Consider the following 17,470-nt stretch of genomic DNA (forward strand, 5'->3'; position numbering starts at 1 on the left):
GCACACCAGAACCACGCGGTCAAGCGAGGCGGCCAATGACGTGCTCGGGAACAGCAGCTCAAACGACCACCCCGCAACACCTCCTGGTGTTGCCCTCTCCATCTGGGTGAGGCATCACGTGGTCACTTCGAAGCCCACGGATGCTGCTAGTACTATAGCAGCGTCGTAGCTCCAGTCCACGGCGTCGATCCACGCGTCGAACTCCTCATCCTCCGCTGGGGGGTGCTGCCCGGCCGTCAAACGCGAGCACAGACGCCCCCTGTGGAACAATAACATTCTAAAAGGGGGTGAATTAGGACACTTAAAAATCTAACTGGCTTCGAAAACTTTACAAGATAAACATATATCAATTTTTATCTAAATATGCTCTAGGTTTATCTAGTGTGTCTACTCTATAACTCAAGATAATTTTAACCTACTCTAGCAAGGTAATTTACAAAAATATAATTGCGGAAACGTAAATAATGTAGATAGACAAACTCGGCACAAGAGATTTTTATCCTGTGATATCAATGGCATGAATACCATATCTAGTTCACGTTAGATCTTCACCAAGGATATGCTCCTAGTCGGCACCCGTCATAACTCTTGAGCCACCAAGACAAGGTCTTAAACCGGATGAGCCACAAAGCCACTAAGGTAAGGTCTCACCACTAGCCTCTCTTTCAGTCACTTACCCCCGTGATTATTTCAGAGCTTGAGTCACCAAGGCAAGGGTCTTAGCATTCTCGTACATGTGTCTTGCTACTGCTCAACATTAAGTTAGAGGGTCAATAAACTTGAGCCAGCAAAGCCCAAGATATCGGTGAATCACCAATAATCCAAGGTCCCAGCGTACCTCTCGATACAAACTAGGATCACTCATTGATCCACTCTGTATGCAATCGTCACCTAGTAATACTCTCTCTAGGACTATAAATATTAATCACACACTAATCTTATGCTTAATTGTTTGGATGATCACTTTAAGCATTTTAGTGGCTTGAATGTCTTCTCAAGTGTGTATGAGCTTTCTCTAGACTCCAGCAGTATGCCACACCTTCAAATGACTGAGTTAAGGGGTATTTATAACCTAAAATCTACCAACTAGTCGTTTTTCCAACAACGGAGAAAAGTTGTTAACACCGGATGATCCGGTAAAAACAATAATACTAACACCGGATCATCCGGTAAGTATAACCTCAGAAACTAGCCGTTAGAACTCCACTCAATACTTGTAAACACCGGACACTCTGATGTACCTTCAAATCCATCATCAGACCTTTCGGTGAGTTACCTTGAGCCATCCGAGCTTTTATAGCCTCTTTATATAAAATACTCTGGTACATTTACCCGGTATTTATTTTATTCACACCAGATCATCTGGTGAGTTAAACATTATCTTCTTTTCCCTGAAAATACTCTGATGCAACTATCTCTATGATCATTGGACTGTCAGGTGAGTTAATATTCATTCTTTAGCACTTGGAATCACCTCTACAAGATATACTCTGATGTTTTATATCTTTCATCATCGGACTATCCGATGAGGTCCTCGGTCTTCTCTCCCTTTGTCAGAAACACTCCGGTGGTCTCATGTCCTATTCATCGGACTATTTGATGAGGCTATCATCATCTGGACACAATACACCGGTGAGTGTAAACTCTTCTATACCGGATCATCCGGTGAGGCAAATCTTTTCTGGAACTTTTCCAATTCAATCAAACTTTGTACCGGCTGCGGTGACTTTTTGATGTATTATATCCACGAGTCTAACATATATTCTTGATAAACATATTAGTCCCATGACTATGTTGCTATTAATCACTAAAATCATAATCATAATCTAATAGGGTTATTTTGGCTACACCTCGCGCTCGCCCAAACGTTCCTGTTGTTCGGCACGTAGGTCGTGTTGACCTCGGCTAGCTCGGCGGTGATCCGAGGGATAGGGAGCTGAGCTGAAACTCCAGAGAGAGGGACATCGGTGGATAATGAATGGTAGGCTGTGGAGAGAAAGAGGAGAGATCAAGAGGATAAGGAACGGTGATAAACGTGAGAGGGTCCGTGAGACAAAAAAAAAAACATAATCAATAATAATTTTGAGTCCAACAGCACTATCAGTGCCGATCGTAATACGAAACATCACTAATAAAAAATATTAGTGTTGGGTCATACTTACCAGCCGGTACTGAAATATTAGTATCAATTTTTTCAAGACCCATAACTGATGTTGAATATCAGTTTAGATTAAACTCAGCTCTATCGTTAATCCAGCACGAAAAATTACGAAACGACACTAATATTTTATCAGACACTGATAATCTAACTAGAATGACTGATTCCGTTATAGTGCTAACACGCAGTTGAGGCCACCGCGCCCATGCGCCCGCGTTTTGTTGTGGAGGGGACGTCTGGTCAAGCCTCGGTCGCATTGATGAGAGTAAGAGCACGGTGGTTGAGCGTCGAGGAGATGGTTACAGACATCGACGGGAGAAAGCGGTGGCTGAGCTGCAAGCACGAGGCGAATCCGATCGGCCCGCGCTCGCTGGATGGATCCTGATCAATCAAGCAAGCAAGCCTGCCTGCCTGCCTGTTGCTCCAATCAACCAAAGGAATCGAGCTGCCTAGCAGTGCCATAAATAACCGGCGAGCCGACAGCGCCGCGCCCGTTTCACTTCAACCTCACCGGCCCCTCTCGCTCTCAGCCCCTCCTATAAAACCTCCCGGCGGGCTCTCCCGCTTCCATTGCCAGTTATCTGAACACCGCCGAGAAGACGAGACCATCGAGGGGGCGCCATGGACTGCCAGCAAGTGAACCGCAACGGCGACGCCGCGGAGTGGAAGCAGGTGGCCGAGCTGAGGGCCGTTGCCGAGGCCCAGGACCCAGCGTGCAAGGTTCGATCGATTCATCTCCCTCACCTCCTCCTCCTCCTCCTTGCTTCACATGGCGACTTTATATTATGATAATTATCAACCCAAACTCACATGGAGTGCTAGTATGAATCATGAACCCAAATTGCAACGATCAAGTCTTAAGCAGAACCCTGCAAATGATCAAGATTTCCTTCCTTTTACAGCTCCAAAACTTTTACTAGTTAGATTACTCAATTACCTTCATACTTAGCCAAAGCAAGATCAAATAAGATGTCAAGCTACCGGAACATACAGCATGCCTAGCTAGCTCAGAATCTGCACAAAAGCAAGCAAGAGTAGCTACAGTGGGGTCATTTGCTCGCTGATCGACAAGAGCACCCTGACGTGTACAGTATTACACAAAGGCATGCCATTCGCTGTAGTCGTCGCTTTTGTCGTTGATGGTCACACTCTTCTCATTTGTCGTTAGTGGTTGTTATTTGTTAATTGAGGACGAGTGGTTCACTATCCGTGTCTGGTAGGTAGTTGAAGCTCAGGCAACAGGTGGTTAGATGTTGAGTACTGCTTGCTAGCATCAAATCACAAAACAAAAGCATTATATTCATGATGACAAGAGAGAGAGAGAGAGAGAGAGAGAGAGAGAGAGAGAGAGAGAGAGAGAGAGAGAGAGAGAGAGAGAGAGAGAGAGAGGTGTTTCCGTTGAAAAGAGAGGTGTACAGTGTAACCGTGGGGTAGATGGTACCGTATGGAGCTTGATTCGGCCATGCATCACTCGTGGTGCAGAAAAGCCCGCCATGAATGCTGGCCAAGCCTCGAGGGAGAAGGTACTTAATCAATCCGCGCTTTCTTTTTCACATCTAAGAGAACTCCAACTTAGTGGTGATCAGACCGGCCTAGCTAACAAAACAAAACAAAAAAGATTAGCATGTGCTGTGATGGAATTAAATTGCCTTGACTAACTTGATCAGCTGCATGCATGCAGGAGGAGGATGACCTGATGCTTCGGCGCTTCCTGCGCGCCCGCGACCACAACGTCGGCAAGGCGTCGGCGATGCTGCTCAAGTACCTCAAGTGGAAGCCGGCGGCGAAGCCCAACGGGTTCATCTCCGAGGAGGAGGTGGCGAACGAGCTCGCGCAGGACAAGCTGTTCCTACAGGGCTACGACAAGCAGGGACGACCCATGATCTACGGCTTCGGGGCCAGACATTACCCTTCCAAGCGCGACCTCGACGAGTTCAAGCGTACGGAGCCTCATGGCCTTTCTAATTATATACCTCACCATTGATCCGTCCTGCATTGATGTGCCTCGTGTGATTCGAGTTCCTCTGCTGAAATGCTGCAGGTTATGTGATCTACGTGCTCGACAGGACCGTCTCCAGGTGCTTGATTTAGTCGATCGATCATTTGTTTTGATCGATCTGGATTAACTCGTAACATCAATCAGCTCAGGAACATGCAAAAAACTAAACTTGATTTGTGGCAGGCTACCTCAGGGGCACGAGAAGTTTGCGGCGGTGGCAGACCTCAAAGGCTGGGGCTACTCCAACTGCGACATCAGGGCCTACCTTGCAGGGCTGGAAATCATGCAGGTCCGTGCAGCTAATTGATATCCAGTCTGATCAAGCAGCTTCTGCCTCTGTCAGTCAATTAAAAGCTGCGCTGTGTGCTGTGTACCACTGCTAATTGGGTAGGTGCATGATCGAGTTGCTGACATTCGTGTTGCAGAATTACTACCCGGAGAGGCTGGGCAGAGTGTTCCTGATCCACGTGCCGTACGTGTTCATGGCCGCCTGGAAGATAGTCTACCCCTTCATCGACGACAACACCAAGAAGAAGGTAATCGATCGATTAGCATTCGACTGGAAATGAAGTAAGCCACTAGTAACAGTTGGTCGTCTTTGATGCGGCCTGCAGTTCGTGTTCGTGCCAGACAAGGAGCTGGACAAGACGCTCCGGGAGGCCATTGACGAGAGCCAGCTGCCGGAGATGTACGGCGGGAAGCTGAAGCTGGTCCCTGCAGCCAACCGAGCAGAGACCCACTGACTGTGAGGGGATCAAGAGCTACCTACCCTGAGCTGAACAGCACGTACGTGGTGCAACATTAGTTGGGCACAGCCATTTGATCCCCATCAAAGTCCGCATTCAAATTAGCAACTGATGTTAAGTAGTGCTGTCGAGTACAAGACACAGAAAAATGGTTTTTGTATACTCCCCCAATCTCCCTGCATGCATTGCCTTAGGACAGTACAGACGATGCAAATAAGATCAGTGGTCTACTGACCTTGGCTCTGGCTCTGAATGATCTGTGATTTTACTGCTAGCTGACTGTAGAATGTGCAAATGATCGATGCTCACCATTGAAGCACGTCCAGGGAAGAGGAGGACGAGATCTCCGTCTTCTAGCATCAACAGTGCCAGGTGGTCCGTCCGCTGAATCCGGGACCTTGCTACGAGCCACGTCTTTAGCTCGGCCCGCAGAATTGCATGAAATACATGCACATTTTTAAAGTTTACTAGTCATGAGATTATCTCCAGCAGTTATCTTAAATTTTCATCCTCAAAAATACTATTACAGTATACTTTATCACTATTACAATATCCTTTATTTTTTCATCTCCAGCAGCTACCTCATTTCCTATCTTCTACTTCTCTTTTCCTCTCTTTGGACTTGTCTATCAGCCTCTGTAAACAGTGTTGCTACAGTCTGCTACAGTATTGGTACAATACCCCACTGCCAGTCCCTGCGAGCAGTACGGCTACAGTGATACGCGCTGCTACAGTAGTCCGCAAAAATACAGACCCATATTCTCTCCGCAACACTGTAGCGATGGTGTAGTGCAATTTCCGGTGCTACAGTACTTTACGGAGTACTGTAGCACTGCTGGAGATGGAGATGGCCTTAGATCCGCTCATGGTTGGTGTCAGCTAGGAGCTACGGAAGACAGAAGATGACTGAGTGTATGACGCGTAGTGTGCTCGTCAGCGGGTGTGCAGTTGCGAAGTTTAGAATTAATCTGCAGAACTTAAGACATGACGTCCTATTTTATACGAGAATCACTATATATTTTTTAAATAATAAAAATAAAAATATACACGGCTTGACACACAGGGATCAAATCCTTTCATGTCGCATGGCTGAAGTCAGAGATGAACCGTGTTTTGTGAGAGGAGCTTTATGGATGTGCAGTATTCACTGTAGCATGCGGTACTGTAGCTGATATTACTGTGTATAAATATTGCATTGTTACTGTACGAGTATTGTATCACCGAATCTGCTCTCCAATGGTGAGAGCGATTTGGGGTCCGTTTGACCGGTAGGTTCGCTCCATCTGGGAGATGATCATCCTGGAGACGGTGATGTTTGGTTCGTTGCTAGAGTGGATGGGACGGTTTGCTTCATCAAATATTTAAGAGAAAATCTACGATTCGTTATTGAATAACTACTGATTCTACAATTCATCATCGAATAAATTCTGTTTACTTCTATACTATCGAATAAATGTTTCAGTTCCTTATATGTCATCGACTTCCGATACTACCCTCCGCTGTACTGTTCATGATCAGTACTGAGAATAAAAAAAGTCATAAAAATATGTCGATTTTTGTGCACGCTCTATAATTCATAATCAACCCATTTTAACTGTATTCACTAAAAATACTGTATAAAATTCAAACTAAAATTTCTCAAAATGAGCTACTTTTGTAATACTGTGCATTACAAAGAACTAATTTTTTCACCGCGGGAGATAATTTTAGAAATTATTACATCACATTAGAGGAATATTAGTAAATTTTCTCAGATTTTTTGTAAATTTTTATGAGGCTTAAAAATTTCAAGAAGTTACAAAATTAGTATATTTTGAAGAATTTTAGTTTGAATTCTATACAGTATTTTTAATGAATACAGTTAAAACAGGTTGATTATGAATTATAGAGCGTGCACAAAAATCGATATATTTTTTTGATTTTTTTTATTCACGGGGGTACTGTTCATAAACAATGCAGCAGAGGGTAGTATCGGAATCCGATGGCATATAAGGAACTGAAACATTTATTCGATGGTATAGAAGTAAACAAAATTTATTTGATGGTGGATTGTAGAATCAGTAGTTATTCGATGACAAATCGTAGATTTTCTCAATATTTAACGTATATGTTGGATGGCTGGATCCGGCCAAATCGGTCGGATTGCTCCATCTAGGTTCACGCTAGTCCCGTGCTCATCCGCGTGTACATGTGTATTGTGATTTTTTATTTAATTTATGATTTTATTTGGAAGTATAAAAATAGTCTAAATTTTTTAAATATTTTTATGAGTAAACTAGAGCTCATAACACATTTTAATTGACTTGATCAAAAATTATGAGATAATATTTAATTAAAATTCTTTAAAAAATCTACTTTTGTAACTTTCAATTTTTAATGTCTTAAATAAATTCCTAAAAATATAAAAAAATTCATTAATATTTTTCTCAAATGATATATTATAAATATAAATAGATCATCTTATCCACTTTAATTCCACCCATCAAACAGAAATCTAACTAATCCTATCCCAAACAAAAAAACTAGCCCATCTCATCATAAAAAAATTAATTCATCCCACCTAAAAATCATAAATATACTATCACATCAATCACACCCTTTAACCAAACTCACCCTACAAGTCGGCTGACTTTCCGCCGGACAGATACGTCTCCATTTCCTCTGCAGAGCAGAGCTGGGCAGCGCCGGCTAACGCTGCAGGGACCGTGACGCCTGCACCGTCCGCGGCTCACCGGCCTCCCCCCTCTCCGCGCCGCGTGCTCCAGACCTCACCGGGAGCGAACGCCCAAAAATATCGGAGCGCACGTAGAAAGCCTCAAGAATCGCGCGACCATGGCCACCGCCGCCGTCCTACCCTTACCGCCGCGGCTCGTATCGCTACCACATCACCCAAAGCTTGCCACTCTTAGCGCAGCACAGGTTTTGCTTTACCGATCCGGGCTGGTCACCGCCGCCTCTTCCTTCGTCGCCGCGGCCTCCGCCGCGTTCCTTCGGGAGGGCAACCCCGCCGGCGACGCCATCAGGCAAAGCATAGACCTTTTCTACGCCACCGGCGCCACGGGGCTGGGGCTGTCGTTGGTCCTGATCCACATCTACGTCACGCCAATCAAGCGCTTCCTCCAGGCGCTGTGGGCGGTCGGAGTTCTTGGTCGATTGGAACTTTCGTCGTCGGCGCGCAGCCTCTGGACGAGGGCTTGATTCAGTACGCGCTGGAGCATCCGACCGCGCTGTAGTTCGTCGGGCCGACGTTTGCTGCACTGACAGGTCTCGTCTTCAAGGAAGGTATGCAAACATTGTGCTTAACAATGGTGAAATGTGAAATCATTCTTCAAAAAAAAATGATGAAATGGGGGAATTAGTCAATTTAATTTGGTAATCAATATATGCTCTACCGATCCCTCACACTTGAGTTAATCCAGTTCCTACCCTAGCCAAGCACAATAGAATGATGAAAAAAATAGTTTGCCATGCTCACTGTAAATTTGCTTACCGTCCAGTATATATAGTTTAATTTGTGAAATCATAGTTGACAGTAATGCACCCACAGGTCTATGCTATGGAAAATTGGAAGCTGGCATCTTAACCTTTGTCATCCCCGGGCTTCTTCTTGGACACCTGGTACATCAAAGCACCGAGATTTAGCACCTCAATCTTTTGATAGTTGCTTTCGTCTTCTCTTTAAGAAAGGAACGAGTTCTGAACTGCTTCACTTATCCTTGAACTTTGTTGTCACAAATGCAGTCTGGTTTAATGGATAACGACACAAAAGCAGGGCTTTTAGGAGTGTGGATGGTTCTTTTCACTGTATTCGCCGCAATAAAGTTCCAGCAGCCCATTAAGGTGAAGTCCCTTCGAATGATTTATATTTAGCTTCATTTCTAGCTAGTATTTTGCTTCCTCAATTGATTCTGACAATTTCATTCTATTCCTGTGTGACGCCCGTCTCCGCAACTACCGTCATCCGTTTTTCTCCTCCATCTCCTCTCTCTGCCCATGCCGTGCCGCAACTGCCGCCGAAAAAGCCGCCGCACGATCTCCACCCCGCGCCCCTCTCCGCAACCACTCCTCCCGCCTATATAATCCAAATCAAACCTCCGGACGGGCCTCCTCTCACCACACCGCACCCAAAGCCCCAAATCTCATCGAGTTTCCTCCCCCAGAGCGCCTTCACTCCGTCGCCGAACCTTCCCCGAAGGTTGCCGCCGTCGCCGAGCCGTTGGAGACCGCCCCGACGCGAACTTGCCCCTCAAACGGGTTCGCCGTCGTCTCCTCTCCGCGTTCCGCCGCTCGCCGTCGAAGTCCGGCCACCGGAGCTCAACTCCGGCGACTCTCCGGCCAAGCACCGCCGCACTGAGCCCCGCGCCACCGACCAGAGGAGGAAGACTCAAGGTGAGCCGTCCGATCTTGCAGCAACGGCCACGATTAGATTGCAAAATACCCCTTCGCTATCCATTCAGATCGCGCCACGTGTCCTCTTTAACCTAGTCAGCTTATGAGAGCCACGTCAGCGCCACGTGTCAGTCGCGTCAGCCGAGCCGAGCCGGTCAGCGTCCACGTCAGCGTGATGATGTCATGCTGACGTCATAAATAGGGATTTCTAATTAAAAATAAATCTGTTAATTCTTTTAAATATGTACTTTTGCAATTAGGTCCCTAGACTTTTATGATTTCACAAAACAACCCCTGATAGCCCTGTTATTTTACTTTTAGCCCCCTGAACTTTTAGTTAATTGCGAATAGGTCCCTAGACTTTTACAAATCAGCCCCTAGAATTTTCTGTTTTACGAATTAGCCCTTGTTCTTTTTCAGAAAAGCCCTTGTAGCTTAAAACCCTCATAACTTTTTCATACAAGCTCCGTTTTAGGCGATTCTCGCGCTCCCGCGATCGTAGCAGCAAGTATTTTCCGTTAGTAGGCTTTTTATAGCGCCTTGCTTCTGTTTGGTGCACTGTTCTTAGTGTTTCTTTTGTGTTGTTTGTCGGAAGTTCCTGCGATTAGTCGATGACGTTCTGGAACAGTTCGAGTAACTTCAAGATCAAGATTTTGACAACACTGAGCAGCACTTCGGAAGGAGGCAAGTGTCCTTGAACATCTTGCACCTATTTTTAGGAATTTATGTTAGTTGTTTACCCTTCATTGCATGCTTGTCTAAATTGGAAACCTATGAATAGGGTTTACTAGCTTTTGTCTGAATATCCTTGTCGCCATTGATGGGTCATGGGAAGAAAATTGTAGATATGCTAGTCGCTGTCCTGGTTGGGTTAGAAGTTAAACTTGATTAACGATTATGCAACATGAATCGAGTATGGTAATCTTTCGTAGCAACATGAAATAGGGATCCTAACAGGATGGTTGTTATGTGGATGGTGCATGAAGGCGCATTTGTTGTGCCGCACGTTGGGAATGTGTCTGTTCCTGTGTGGGGTCCTAAGGACCGGTTCTTGAAGCCTGTAACCCGGCATAACAGCACAACCATGAGGCCTATATGGGTACGGCCTGGCCAAGTAATTAGTGCCCTTCATATTCTGTACGCACCAATGGACGGTTAAGTGGCACAAGAGGGGGCCTCTGCAGTGGATGGAATCCCTGTTAGTGGTGAAACCTTAGTGGGTGCATATGGATTTGGAGGCGCTTTGTAAAGGCCTTGTAGTGAGACCCCGGCTCTACACCCCGGAAGTGTGAAGCAAAACGGGAATCACGACTCGTGGGTAAAGTATGCAAACTCTGCAGAGTGTGAAACTGATCGATCAGCCGTGCTCACGGTCAAGAGCGGCTTGGACTTCTTCTTGATTAGTTGGGATCAGGGTTCTGGTATGGATGGTCGGGTAACCAGGTAATGGAATTATCTGGTGAGTTATGGTAGCCGGATATGGAATATCTGGTGAGCCTGGTAGTCGGATGGAATCCGATAAGCTGTTCTTGTTTAAGTTGTGTCTTCATATCTAGTAAATAGGATGCTTGATTCTGGGAGTTGTAGGTTAATGTTGCTTAGTGCAGTAAACCAGTGTCTAACATTTTCTTGACTTAAGCCCTCATGTCATATTTTCCTACACTTGCGGAGTACGATATGTACTCACACTTGCTATTTCCAAAAATAAATGCTGCTCAGTTGGAGAAGACTACACAGAGATCAATGAAGCTGAAGACTACAATGAAGATGGAGCGTCCTAGGTCGCGTTGCCCCCAGTCGATTGCCTGTGGCGTGTCCTAAAGCTTTCATTGGAGTTTTCTCGAGTTCTTCCGCTGCTATTCAAAACTCTGGTAATTGTTTCAATAAAGTTGTTTTTGTTCGATATAGAACTGTATATCACTGATATGTCACCGCATGTATGATGAAACTGATCCTGGCATACATGTGGAATACACCTGGTTGTTCTTTTGAAAAACCGGGCGTGACATCCTGACCATTAAGGACGACATTGGCGACAAATCTGTATTCATGTTCAACGCTCTCCCTGAAGAGGAAAAAAATGCTTTGATTCAGAAGCGGGAGAGGCTAACGGAGCAGAAGTTTGACTAGATATTGTAGACAGTCCCGGTGTAGCCGATAGCTTGTCCATGGAAATTTGTAAATGATGTATATGACAGTTCAAAAAATCTGGACACCCATCACCATCAACATATAGATGAAGATGAGAATATTGTAATCGAGATGTAGCTGCAAATCTGTTAGATGACAAGCGAGATAGTAATCAGATGCAGTGGATGGCCTCTGGGCTCAAGGCTATGCAGCATTTTTTGTATGTAATTTTGTTGGTATCATTGTTGTATATATTTGAGTTTGATTGCTTTTTTCTCATGCATAATTGGGTAGATACAATATTTTTGTGTATGAATAAAATGCACAAGAGTGAAGATAGCAGACACAAGGAATTCAGTCAATGAGGTAATTGCAAATCTGGGATTGTGAGGGCATCTTTGCTCACACTTGTTGGAACATTTGAGAGTGACAGGAGGATTTCCAGGGCAGACCGTAGAGCATTCGCAAACAGATCAGAATCCTGTGGTGAAGTCTCAAAAGATCGATGGTCACATTCGCTCACAGATCAAAGAACACGAGATCTGATGATGGTCAATCTACAGAGTTAAATCTAAAGCAGCATAGGCTTAACCACCACCCAAAGGGTGCAATATACTTCTCTTATTTTTCTGGTACACGTACAAATTTCTGATACATAAGCTCGGAAATACTTTCAAAGTAGCAGACCATTTAGACACCAGTTACTGCTTGGTAGCGCCCAATAGCATGGTAAACAATGGCATACCATGCAACTGTAACACTAAGCCATACTCCTGGTAGGCTGTTACAAGTTACAACACCAAGGAATTACCTCAGGTGACCTAAATAAATAGCAGCTATGGATCACCTCTTCCACCTATCAATGGCATACCAATCCCAGAGAATGCAGAGTTCACTAATTTGCATAAATGGCACCATTTGAATTCAGGGCGGAGCCGTTCTGTGGACCATCTGCTCCCTCGACTTCCGACAGGAAACCGTTCTCAAAGAATGCTGAATGGAGGGCTTGTACACACTGTTTTGCCTCACTGTCATGGACCACCAAGGAAATGTTCACCTGAGTGTCGATACAATTAGCAACGTTACTGCCTTTGCCATGTGCACAGAAACTTATTTTTCTTTTTCGGGAAGAGGGGATACCTTGGACGCTCCTTGTGAGATCATCTGGACGTTAACACCATTTTTTCGTAGAACATTGAATGCCTAGCATGCAGTAACATGAAGGGGTGAAAACTGGTCAATCATTGGCTAGTAAAAGCAGGATATAACATATATGCTGAGACAGCAGGTCAGAATTGCAAGTAACCTTCAGGTTTAATAAAGTCCCAGCACTAACTTCCAGTATCTAATAGTATCATGCAGAGCTCTAACCTTTTCAAGGATCAATGACGACCTCTGTACATTCCCAATCAGGGAGATGATTGATCTGTGCTGCAGCAAATGAACAACTGCAATTTTTTCAAGCTCTTCAACGACATGATCAAGTTCCTGTCACATCATCATGAGAAAGAAATGAACCAGAAGCACAGTAAGATACAAATTAGTTAAAAAATGTTATGTACATGCATCAGAATTTGGAGGCAGCACAATCTTGACTAAATACTGGAACATCACTAGACTAAACCTGCAAAGCAAAATCACTAAAAGCTAATCCTGCAGAACAATTTCAACCTAGTAACTGTTCTCTGAGTTTAAAGTTATCCCTTAAAGTTTTCATGGGTAATCCACTGTTAAAATAACCCGCATTGATCAAAGCACAAGGTCCGAGTACAAAAAAGTTTGTTTAGCTTTTCTTAAGCAATTCAAGACCTTTGGCTTTTATGTGACATTTTACTCATACCCTATGGTTGACACATCGAGTATGATAGGTTTGATCAAGATGTAAACAAGATGGCAGAAGGAAACTAAATCAATACCTAAATCAAGATTGTAATTCATAAAGATTAAATATTTGCTAGCTGGACAATAAAGCAGCAGTGGGCTAGCTGGACATGAAGATTGTAATTCATCAAGATTATGTGCAGAAAGCTGAACAAAATAAATTTTGATTCAAACGCTTACCTGCTGGATCAATTCACGACTCCATAGTTTTGATGGATCTAGTGTCAACGATATGCTGACTTCACTAGTAGCCACACAATCAACAGAGATACCCAAATCTTCAAATATGGAGAAGACCTGCACAAGTGCATAAAAAATGTAATCAAACTAACAATATGCATAACTAAAATATAAACAAGAGAGTCAGATAATCAGATTTCTTGCTATATATACCTTTGCTAGAAAACCATACTGGCCGAGCATCCGTGTGCTCACTATATCCAGCATTGTAACATTTGATTTCAACACAATGCTGGTTAATATACTCTGAAAAAATAATGTACAATCAAGCTTTATTCAGGATCGCTCCATCTATTTCAAGCGGCTTCAGAGAGCAGCAACAAGTAATTACACATGGAAGAATCACAATCTTTTAATACAACAAACCTTGCTCATATCTCTCGCTTTAGTGATGACAGTACCAGGCGCATGACGGTTGTATGAATTCTTAACTCTAACTGGTATACCACCTTCCCTAGCTGGTCGCATAGATTGGGGATGCAAAACCTAACAATTGGCAAGAGTATTTCCATAAATGGATTAAAAAACACTGCACTTTATTTCTAAATTGCCAAGTATCACAAGTTATTCAGCAACACAAACAAAACGGAACTATCAGTTCTATAAAGTTTCTGCCTAGTACCTACACAGGAAAAGGAAAATGACCATGTAAACTAAAATATTTTGGATTAAGATTAGAGGTGCAACGTTCTATTTAATAAACAAATAGTGATAAACAACAGGATATACCTGTGCACCAAAGTACGCAAGTTCAGCTGCCTCGTCAAAAGTCAAGTAGGGTACAGGTATCGCGTTTGCGTAAATATTAGGATCACATGTCAACACACCATCTACATCCTTCCAAACCTATAAAAAATTAGGGCAGGAATTACAATGGACTGCAACTCAGTTTATTTAATTAAGAATGTGAACAATTTATCAACTGCAAAAATTTAATGAACACGACCCAAATACAAAGTTTCCTTAGGATTAATCTAAGAATATGTGACATTCATCACCAATTTCAAAGACAAACCTGGATTTCTCTTAAACCCAAGGCTTTGCCGATGGTCGTCGCTGTCAAGTCACTACCACCCCTGCCTAAAGTGGTGACAGCACATGATTTCCATCCCTGAAATTTATGTGCATCATTATGAATCCAAACATAATAAACTTGACACCATTTGAACATGATTTATGTAGAATTACATACCTTCCCAAGAAAACCAGTGACTATAGGAATAGCAGGGTCATCAATCCAGTCTCCTTGTAGCCTCTTTGCAACAGCAGGATAAGTGGCTTCAAGAATATCCGCATTTGTGAAATCGTCAGTGGTTATAAAGCCAGTATCAAATGCATCGTACTGCAAAAAGCAAGAATTAGTTTAAGGCATTTCTGGGCTGAAAATACTGGTTTTATTTGCGAAGCATGTCTAATACCAAAAATTTTGTGAAATCCATTCTTTAACTATGTAGCTGGTTGTGGGCCTTCACTTTATGATCAAAAGAATTATTTCCTCACATTGTGGGGGTCCACATGCAGTGATGTGCCAGGACATATTTAAGTGTGGTACTATATAGAAGGGACAGATTTACTTTCGATTTTGAGTGAAAAAAATCATAAGAAAAAATAGGGGAAGCTCAAAGTATATACCTGCCGTGCCCTTTTCCCAAGTTTATTCAAGTATGCAGCAAATATTCTTGTAGACATGCATTCACCGAAGGAAACAAGGTAATCTCGTGTCCTAAGAGTCAGCTCTTTCATCATAGCAATGCCTTTAAGAAGTTGTTCCAATTCATCCAATATGCCTGTTGAAAAAGAAGCATAGTTTAAAGTGTTACAGAAAGGTACTTCCATGGAAGATGAAGGGATGCCAAAACATGAATTAGCAAAAAAATGGGGGGATATAGTAATGAACAAAGGTTAAAAGAGTTGTCTATGTCTGCGGTAATGTTACGAATTAGGATCCAGCCTATCTCATTTCTGTATTCTCAAAATTTTCAATTTTGAATTTGCCAGCCACAATAAAAGGTACGGAGACTGACAGGTCTAAATTACTAAACAAATAGTTAAACCGACAAGGGTGGATCGAACTGCTACGAGATAAACAAGCTGTCCCTGTTGCACACACAATAGGAAGGAAATCTGCAGAAAATGGTCTGCATGGATGACAACAACATTAAGGCTCGTCACCACCATACACAATTTAAAGTAAATCATGATGCGTTAAGATTCAGCTTCCACCAGAAATTATTATTTAAATTGTGCAAGGAAAACTTTTGCACATCAAGAGAACGAGTGATAATTGTAGACTAACAAAAACATTCCGAATAAAGCAAGAGAACTAGTGTTTATGGTCCTGAGCAGAGCAGAGCAGAGCAGAAACAACACACCTGAAACAATCGACCTATCTAATCCAAGCTCATCAATCGTCCTAACCAGAGCAAATCAACGGATTGTCAGCAGCGAACGCTCTAAATCAGGCTAACTCAATCAGAGATCACCGAAGTGCAAAAACGAAACACACCTAAGATGCAGCTCCTTTATAACCGAGAGCTCGGGGATTTCAGACGCCTTGGGGGCGCCGCAGCTCACCGCCTTCTCTCCGGCCTACACAATCAATCAAACAGCTGCATACATTTAGCTAGAAGCTAAGCAGTTACAAAAATTTCACGTCGAGCTAAAAATGGCAGTACCAGCAGGAGGTTGTTGGTGGTCTTCCCCATGGCGGAGAGGACGACGACCGGCGTCTCCTCGGGGAAGCTGAGGATGAGGTCGGCCACCTCCCTCATCCGCTCGGCTGAGGCTACCGACGACCCGCCGAACTTCATCACGACGGTAAACCCCATCCCAGCCTTCTCCGCCGCCAGCGCGGCCTCCTCCTCCTTCAGAATTGCCGGCCCCGTCTGGCACCGAACCACCAACCCCATCCTCCGCCAGCATTGCGCTCCCGGCCTAGCACTTGCACACACAAAATGCTGCTCCCTCCCGAGCTTGGAGGCGGCGCGGATGGAGAGCGCGGCCGGAGGCTCCCGCGCGACCCCCGGGAACCGCAGCGCCACCACCATCTCCCAACGAGGCGGGCGGCCCGAGATCCAGAGGTTTCCCCTTGTCCCTCTTCCTTCCCGGAGAAGGAGCGCGCGGCGTCGAGGGGGAAATCGAAGCGGAGGCGGGTGGCGGCGGCGGCGAGACGGGGCAGCGCAGCGTGCGGGTGGGGGTGGGCCGCTTTATATACCGGGAGTGGAAACGGACGGTGGGGAGGGGCGGGCCGGTACGTGGAGACGCCGCGGCCCGTGGGCGGGCGCCGGGATGGCCCACATGGAAGCGAGGTTGGTGCGATTTTTTTTATTTTTATATTTTTAAATCGAAAAATTATGAAAATAGACGCCCGTTTTGAAAAGTGTATCTAGACTATTTTTCAAAACAGGCATTTATTTTGTTATCTTTATTTAAAATATATAAAAATAAAAATATCATAAGAGTGCGAGTGTGCAACCACTAGCCTTGTGGTGGGTGCATGAAGAAGGTCTTATCTGTCGATACATAATTACAAATCAGCTAGTAGATCCAAATATATATATATATATATATGCACAATTATGCATTTTGCTTTTGGAATTATCATGTGACTCAGAGAAGCATTTGGGATCATCTTCTTAGCCCCATACAGTAATTGCCTCTGAGTACACTTCCACTGCGATAGTTTCGTGGTATCCTCCCCATAATGCTTGCTGTTGTCTGGTGCTGTGTTGACTGGCATCAGCAATGATCCGCATGCTTCCTCATCCTCCTCAATCAAATGTTCACTTTATCTAAAACATGTTCGGCAATCATGCTTGCAGATGTGTACCACGGGAAAAATCGGGGATGGCTCATGAGGCCTTGAAAAGGCCCCCTGCCTAGAGCCCGGCTGTCAACCTGTGAGGACCGTGACTGTTGCTCAGAGCA

General features: G+C 44.2%; 2 protein-coding genes and 1 pseudogene across 2 annotated transcripts; 2 read left to right on the plus strand and 1 right to left on the minus strand.

Moving 5' to 3' along the window:
• Positions 1–2,606: 2,606 nt before the first annotated feature.
• On the plus strand, positions 2,607–5,152 carry LOC133915004 (uncharacterized). Its single transcript, XM_062357991.1, has 6 exons — positions 2,607–2,878; positions 3,840–4,098; positions 4,200–4,236; positions 4,341–4,446; positions 4,583–4,693; positions 4,772–5,152. The coding sequence occupies exons 1-6, from the start codon at positions 2,780–2,782 to the stop codon at positions 4,898–4,900; spliced, it is 741 nt and encodes a 246-aa protein (XP_062213975.1). The 5' UTR covers positions 2,607–2,779; the 3' UTR covers positions 4,901–5,152.
• Positions 5,153–7,533: 2,381 nt separating this feature from the next.
• LOC133915005 (uncharacterized) lies at positions 7,534–11,695 on the plus strand (annotated as a pseudogene).
• A 311-nt stretch (positions 11,696–12,006) lies between these two features.
• LOC133915006 (aspartokinase 1, chloroplastic-like) lies at positions 12,007–16,722 on the minus strand. The gene is made up of 13 exons (XM_062357993.1): positions 16,219–16,722; positions 16,050–16,132; positions 15,916–15,956; positions 15,176–15,330; positions 14,736–14,885; positions 14,559–14,654; positions 14,273–14,389; positions 13,910–14,029; positions 13,697–13,789; positions 13,484–13,600; positions 12,794–12,910; positions 12,563–12,625; positions 12,007–12,479 (listed from the first exon to the last, which is right to left on the minus strand). Exons 1-13 carry the CDS (start codon positions 16,588–16,590, stop codon positions 12,318–12,320), a joined length of 1,686 nt encoding a protein of 561 aa, XP_062213977.1. The 5' UTR covers positions 16,591–16,722; the 3' UTR covers positions 12,007–12,317.
• Between the last annotated feature and the right edge of the window lie 748 nt (positions 16,723–17,470).

Source organism: Phragmites australis, chromosome 4 (assembly GCF_958298935.1).
Source record: "Phragmites australis chromosome 4, lpPhrAust1.1, whole genome shotgun sequence".
Taxonomy (NCBI): domain Eukaryota; kingdom Viridiplantae; phylum Streptophyta; class Magnoliopsida; order Poales; family Poaceae; genus Phragmites; species Phragmites australis.